At 36.6% G+C, this 8130-nt stretch overlaps 1 protein-coding gene across 1 annotated transcript; it reads right to left on the reverse strand.

The window, feature by feature from the left end:
- Positions 1 to 297: 297 nt before the first annotated feature.
- On the reverse strand, positions 298 to 7140 carry LOC115923833. The gene is made up of 6 exons (XM_030985200.1): positions 6990 to 7140; positions 5277 to 5504; positions 4135 to 4260; positions 2951 to 3205; positions 1710 to 1822; positions 298 to 537 (listed from the first exon to the last, which is right to left on the reverse strand). Exons 1-6 carry the CDS (start codon positions 7138 to 7140, stop codon positions 298 to 300), a joined length of 1113 nt encoding a protein of 370 aa, XP_030841060.1.
- Between the last annotated feature and the right edge of the window lie 990 nt (positions 7141 to 8130).

An 8130-nucleotide genomic window follows, 5' to 3' on the forward strand; every position in this document is an offset into this window, starting at 1 on the left:
GTAAATACGTAAGACGTGTGTGCGTGTGTTTGTGTGTGCACTTCTAGCGTTTTAAATTACCTAATGTACCAATGCCACACGTCCAGTTCAGTGAAATATCTGACAGAGCCGAACCCCCTCCCCTTCGGAGGCCAATGTTTAACAAAAATGCTTGCAATGAGTAGTATCACAAAGACAGGACAAAATATGACCCCTGGTTTTTCGCGTCACCTACCTGCCATTAATCTATGGATACCCCCACGTCGATCCTTATACACAATCCTACTTAATATATTAATTGGCTTTCAGAACTACATGTTAGTGAATGAAATTGGTACCGTTATCTTGAACTGAGATGGTGTTTGAATCGAGAAATCCTCTCGATTCATTGGATAGACTATCAAGAGCTAGACCAATAAGATCTTGTGTCTCCGGTGCCGTCATATTGGTCCGCTCGATGTAGATATTCATGTCAGCTTTGACGCTTCCTGGTCTTAGGGCTCTGCATACTACTGATAGACTCTTCAACCCAGTGAAGGTTCGGAGGCCTTGCTCCACCTCAACACAGGTAGAAAACAACAAACAAATTATAAAAACGTTTAATAGATATTTCCCCTTCCATCAAAGACTGATACTCTTTTGTAACTCCTAGTATACATCATAACCGAAAAACATCCGCATGCGATATTGTGTCCATACTATTTTTATAATAGTATACATGAATGTCGTTAAAGATAATGCAAAGTTTTGGAAAATTATAAAAGTTGGATGGAGAGTAATTCTTTAAAATTTCGATATATTTGGATGCCCCTGTGGATGTATTATAAGCACTAGAAAATTTAGCCCCTAAAACACTCCTGCTTTCGAGAAATTGAATAATAAAAAAATACCGCCCAATGCCATTCCATGGTAGCTGCGACCATGGAAATCTCAAAATATGCAGTTCTGATATATAATTTCCAAATGGGAATAGCAGATCGGTCGATTGTAGTCAAGAAACATTGGTATTAAAGCTAAAGTAATATCATTCTTGAGAGGGAGCTTTACAACTTAAAGAGTTCATTTATTAGCAAATTCATCACTTTAGACCCGATTTTAACCGCGCCAGCGATCATTGAATATTGTAAAGTCGCATATCCTTCCAATATGTTCATTTGAACCAAATTCATGAACCCATACCAAGACTTTCTCTTACCTTTAAAGAGCATCTCTGACTCAAGTCTAGTCGCACATAAAATATAATGTATTTAAACGACTAGTCATACATGAATCTTGTGAGTTTAAACTTACAGCTTAATAAAAAATTATGTGAAGCAAGTATGGTCATAATCAGTTGCAAAGTTATTTGTCATAAGAGAGCTCACAAAGTTAGCTTCGACCTTTGAATAATGACCCTCGACAACACCAACATGTGAAGGTCTCCCAAGTTTGATCACAATAACCGATAACATTCATGGTTGCTGATTTATTTGTCACAAGAGAGTCCAAGTTTGCAGGTAAACGGAGGAAGAAGGCCTTCCGGATCCTTTAGTCTTGTCTCCACCAATAGAAGAGCTGAAAATGTTTATGTTATATGTACGTGCAATCAGTCTTTACCAAACCCCTGCAATGAAACTTGTTGCACAACGTCCTCGCACTCTATAATTTAATTGTATATTTTAACCAAAAACAATATTAGGCCTTGCCTTGTAAAAGGCCTTTCTGATATACCAATTTTTTAGAATACTTACATAGGTGCTGATGTTGAGCGCCGTCTCTTTATAGAGATTAGACGTTTGGTCATGAAGCTCATCGCTGAATGGAATGGCAAATCTAGCGTTCAAAACTATTATGTTGGTCAGATCTGAAAATACAAACATACACATCGAGAATCAGTGGCACAGATTTAGGGAAGGGCACAGGGGAACGCCCCCCCCGGACCGAAGACCAATAAATTTTCCTCCGAAAGGACTGATAGCAAACAAATACAAGTAACTTAAACATAGCTTTCAGAAAATGTCTTCGTATACTAATTTCATATCAAATCAGTACTTGCATGATAACATTTCTCTTATACTTTACACATAATGTATTCCAGGCGCGGATCCAGGATGTCTTAGGGGAGGGGGCCCAACTTTTTTTTGTTTTGCTCCCGAAAATTTGAAAATCGCGCCGGCCGAAAAGTCGGGGGGGGGGGGGGGGGGGGGGGGGGGGGGGGGGGGGTAAGCGGACACTTTTTTTTTTTTTGGAGTCCAAAAAAAAAAATCGCAACGACTGAGCCAGCCGAAAAGTCGCTCAGTGGGGGGGGGGGGGGGGGGGGGGTAGTGAGCACATTTTTTTTTTTTTGGGGGGGGGGGGGGTCCTCGAAAATTTTAAAATTTGCACCCCCCCAAAAAAAGGTAAAAATCGCGCGATTTTCCATGATTTTTTTCTCAAGGGGGGGGGGGGGACGGGCCCCCGGCCCCCCTGGATCCGCCACTGTTGTATTCAGTATAATCACGTTCGTGTTTTTTTACGCGCTTGTTTGTCTTTATTTGTGATCGAAATACATATTTTTGTAATATCTCTTATTTTTACGCGTAGCATTACAAATAACATTAAAATCTTCAAAACTTAATTGAATGGAAGAATATTCTTTTCTGTATATATATATATATATATATATATATTTCCAATAGAAGTTTGATGAAAACAATTGCTTATAACGTTTATTTGATATAAAGTCAATGTAAATGAACTTTAATTAATAATTTACTTTTCTGTATAATTTTACAGGCCTGTAATACTGAGGATCCGTAAGTCTTTAATAACGTATGCCTGCTACCTCCATGCTTCCTTCATAAAACTTCTCGCAATCACAAGGTTATTCCACGTCTTTAAATGGCAGAGATGAGATCTTTCTAGAGTACACAGGTCGCCTTGATTAAAGGCTAGACACAACCCTAAATTTTGTTATTTTTCTTTTAAAGTTTGTTTCAAGTAAAGTTTTTACCTTTGACATAAACAGATGCTCGCATCGTGTCTAAAGTTTCTCCATTTCTCCCAGAGCCTCGGCAGAAGTAATACCCGATGTCACTTGGCGTGACAGACATGATTATCAAAGGATTCTGATTCTGATCGTTAGGCAAAAGGACATCGTCTTTGTACCAGTGGAATCGCTTGGCATTGTTGAAACTACATGTCAGCTCCACATTGGCGTTGATGTTGACTATCTGGCTTGACGGATTGACAGAAACCTCAATAGGAACTGTATTCGAGGTAGGAATTAGAACATTATATGACGATGAATGAGGTGATTTTGTTTTCAATAATGATGATGATATTGATAATGATGATGATGACAACATAATAAGTGTAATAATAGTAATAATAATGATAATTATAAGAAGAAGAAGAAGAGGAAGAAGAAGAGGCATACAAAATAACATTAACCAAACAATACACACAAATTATGATAACAAAACTACTACTACTACGACTAATAGAAATACAAAATGAACTAACACTAATACCCTACTACTACTACTATTCATAAAAATAATAATGATAACAGTTACAATTATATATACGTAAATACCAAGGGGATGTTCAAGGCACCTACACAATATTATCATGATTCCTACACTGGCTAGCCTAGACCCTAAGACCTGGCTGCCCTAAGACCCTAAAAGCATTCAAGGAATACATTCCTAACATGTATCTATTTTCTACACCTGTGTAGATAGTAACGAATGTACATCAATGTCTTGTCAAAAGACAGTGGTGCTGTCCTGAATCGCAAACCATGTGATTCCAAGGAGGTAGTATAAGATCCTTGGTGATCCTAAGTCCGGTGACGGATGCATAAGACCATCTTTAAAATGTTATGAATGACTGGACATCTTGGATTTATTTTATAAATTAAGCAGGTAATGGTTTACTTAACAAACTTTGATATTCATTAACTTTCCCCAGAAAAGGAAAATGTTTTGACATTTTATTTCATATCCAGAGAAGATGAAAAGACATTTGATTTACTTATGCTGAAATGAAAAGGTTTCATTTTCCCTTCTGAGGGTAAAACATTGAGTCAAAACACTTTCCAAATTTTGGTTCCTATTCACCCGTCTTTCGAAACGATGTGAATCATGGATTTGCAAAACGTAGCATACAAGTAAATTCAAACATATGACTTACGAGTCGGTTCATCACAATGGATCCCCTCATAATGATCTTGGCATTCACACTCGTACTGTCCTTGTCCACTAGGACGAAAGCCACCATTGACGCACGGGTTTCGTTGGGTGCAAGGATCGGTGTTACCTGTCAAAAGTTAGTTTGAGTAAAATTGTAGTAGCATAGAACTTACGAATGAATGTTTGCAGTTTTTTATCCTCAGTTTCCTGGGCACCAGTGTCTATATATAATGTTACGATGTATTTACTTTTAAAAGATGAAGGGGTAATCTCAAAGAAGAAAAATTGTTAAGACTCAAGCACTGACAACAGCTTGAGAGCTTCAATGAAGGTCGCGGACAAGAAAAAGGGAGATAACTTTATTTTTCTACGGTTAATTTTTTTCAAAAGCTTCATATTTCCGCAGGTTCATATTTCCATACCAGAGGGTTTGTTATTCTGAAAATGAAATAGGGTTTATTAAACTCAGAAGATTCGTCATTCCAAAAAAAATTACACAAGGTTCATAATTGTGAAAATGAAATGAGGTTCAATATTCGGAAGGTTCGTATAATACCATAAACGAGACCGGGTTCTATTACATTTTCGGAATTATGAACCTTCGGAAATATGAACCCGGTTTCATTTTTTTAATCCTATAATAATTTCAGAATAACTAACTCTTTTCCATTGTCAGAGTTTTGAACAATTGGAAAAATGCCATAGAACCACTATAACAACGCATTTCGCTGGAGTTTAAATGAATGTATGTGAAAATGTGAATAACATATACATAGATACACACTTACATACAAACGTAGACACATTTGACATGTCAGTATATAAATAAAAAGGCTTACAGTTAAAAAGAAATGGAATGCTAATAATAAGAGTAACATATGAGAAATCAACTATGTTCCTGGGGTTGTTCCCGTTGTTGTTCCAGCGGCAAAAAATAAATGTTATATGTATTACTATAGAACTAAACGCCTATATTCAAAGATTCCTGCGCGTAATTTACGTGGTTATCAGTTGCTGTTTGGCATTGAAAATTACATTTACTATACGTACAGAGGCAATAACTACATGACATTCAGAGAACCCTAATCCTTAAAAATACAATAGGGGGTCTAGCTTTAAACCCCAAACAAAACTTGACCTAACCTGTTGTTGGGCCTGATGTAGTACCTAGTGTGGTTCCCGTTGTTGTTCCAAGTGTTGTAGCTGGTGTTGTTTCAGGCGTAGTAGCCGACGCTGTTCCCAGTGTTGTAGCTGTTGTATTTCCTGGTGTTGTTTGAGGTGGTGTGCCGAATGTTGTTCCTTGTGCTGTTCCTTGGGTTGTTCCTGGTGTTGTTCCTGGTGTTGTTCCTGGTGTTGTTCCCGGTGTTGCTCCTGAGGGAAAAATTAAATACATTCCATTTGGTAATAATTGAACTAAATAAATTTGTGTTGAATGTAAGAAATCATGGATCATATAACACATGCGAAATCACATTTTTGTCTAAAAAATCATTACTTTCAAAATAGGATTGCATTTCATTAAAAAAAAATCCCTTTCATATGAATTTTCTACAGATCTCCTACTACATAGGAATGACGTTATCAGAAAGCACACACACTGTCTTTCATATTTACCAGAATACCACAATCTGTTTGATCTCGTTAATTATATTGGACTCTTATACATTAATTATACATGAATTTTTAAGTTCGTACTTTATCGTAGACCTTTAAATTCGACGGGTCAAACAACCATCCTTTCTTACCGGTAATTTGTATTGCATGAATGGAATGTAAGTTAAATAATCCAAGTGTCCATTATGAAGTTAAAACATAATGTTATTCTATGAATCAACAGATTGCTAGAATATTCAATATCTACTGAGTAAGCATTTTTTTCTCCGACCCCATTTCCCCATTTTTTATCATGAATTACTCTAATCTACACCTATCTAACGAGACAGAGCTGTTCTGATCACCTTCCACGTAATTGCACAGTTTTTGTCAATAATATAGTTACTTTGGAAAGAACTTCAAACACACTTATTAATTATACGAACTCTCTTTATCCTATTTCAAGTGTACCAATCACCAAAAGTCATTTGCTCCGGTTGTCAGGGATTCCATGTTGCTAAACAATATCAAATTTATAGGCTTCAAATATTACTTCTATATAGAGAAACTGCAGGTTTAAATACTCTCTCAATTAAAATAGAAAAGGGCCCGCACTTACTATCCGTTAGCCGATAGGTATAAAGACAAAAAATGAGGTTGATTTATACATTTGTTTTTATGTGCAGAATATTTACTTTTGGGTAATTGGTACACGTTAAATGCAAATCTATCTTTAAAAATTCTATCTTCAATAGTGCAATACCACATGGCTCTTAATTCAGGCGTCCTCTTTAAGTACATACTTATGCACTGACTTCTTTCCTTTTTTTCCTCGTATTTTCATGAATTTGTCTTCAATGATATTTTCTCTGTTTAAAAGGGTTTATTCTATCTACACATGAAATCTGCTTTCCACTAGATTTTTTATTATTCCAAATCAGATTTTGCGTTTGCTTCTTACGTATCTTATATAACTCGGTACGATTTTTTCGCCTCCTATTACTTGTATTAAAATCATGTATCTAACCATCTATCTATCTATTCAGTCGAACCGTCAAACTGACTCCAAACCGACTCCATGCCACCGATTTCATTGGCGGCTAGAGATAAACATGACAATGCAATTATTTGTGCGATCACCAGTCAGTGCGGAGTTGGTCATATTGTTGGTGTGACTAGAGTATGAAACACATTGAGCGATGCAGTGATATCCAACATAAACTATATTCAAACAAGACAGGGCGATAATAATCACATACTCACTTAATAGGCCAATGGACATTATCTTAACGTTCATTCGGAGCGTGGAGTGACCATTTGCTCCTATGACAGCAAACCACATCTCAGTGGAACCTACATACACATCATCATGAGCGCTTGCATATCCATTGATAGTTGTGTTGACAGACTGCATGTCAGACGGGTCTTTCCCTGTCCCTATTTGGACTTCATCATCATAATCACTAAGATATAGATATTGGAACACAACTCGAAATCCATTCGTAGCGTTTGTTTGTAGAATGATTGCTTTATACAATCGTGTTGTGTAGGCCCAAGGTAAGGAGATGAAATGTGATTCGCCTTCCTCAAGATATATTGCTGAATTATCTGTAAGGGGAAGAAAAAGAAAACAATAAAGAAATAAATACATTTAACAAAAAAACGCAACGAAAAAAAGTTACCTGTAGATGATTCATATCAGTTCTTCAACTAGAGATCGATAGATAAGGTTCATCATCTTGCACTGACAGATAATGTGGGAGCCTCTCCCTAAAAAAAAACCTGTATTATATCCATACGATTCGACCCCCCTTAATTTACCTAGAGGAAAGATCATTCCCCCCAAAAAAAATTATCGACCTAACCGTATCTATCGGAGTTCCCGAAACAGAGACTAAATAGTCAGGTCAGTTTCAACCCATCTACCTCAAACACGAAATTTCGCTAATAGAAATTATGACTTGACATTATAAACAGGAAAAGGCGATTAAATTTGAACAGGTATCGGTTACTATTTCTTCCTGGGCAGAACTGCGCATGCTCTATTTGATATTTTCTTTCAAGGCACTACTGCGCATGCTCACTGTTTATTGAAAAAAAATTGTGTCAGACGACCAGCTGAGCGAGTCCTCACAGGGGTTTACAGCTGATTTATAAAAAATTGCGATCCATAAAAAAAAGATGGTAATTTCATAATTTGCAAGATATCATACAATCAGTTGGTACTAATTCATACTTCATACCGGGCGCTCGTATTTTTTTGTTTTTTTTGTTTTTTTTGTTGAGCAATTTTAAACGCCTAACATACCATTCTATGCATTTTGCAAGGATCAAAATGCGTCCCGTTGCCAGTTTGGTCTTTCCAGTACGCAATAATTTATTAACTATAAAATGTCATTCATTC

The sequence above is a fragment of the Strongylocentrotus purpuratus genome, unplaced genomic scaffold, assembly GCF_000002235.5.
Source record: "Strongylocentrotus purpuratus isolate Spur 01 unplaced genomic scaffold, Spur_5.0 spur5_scaffold_14, whole genome shotgun sequence".
In the NCBI taxonomy this organism is placed as follows: Eukaryota; Metazoa; Echinodermata; class Echinoidea; order Camarodonta; family Strongylocentrotidae; genus Strongylocentrotus; species Strongylocentrotus purpuratus.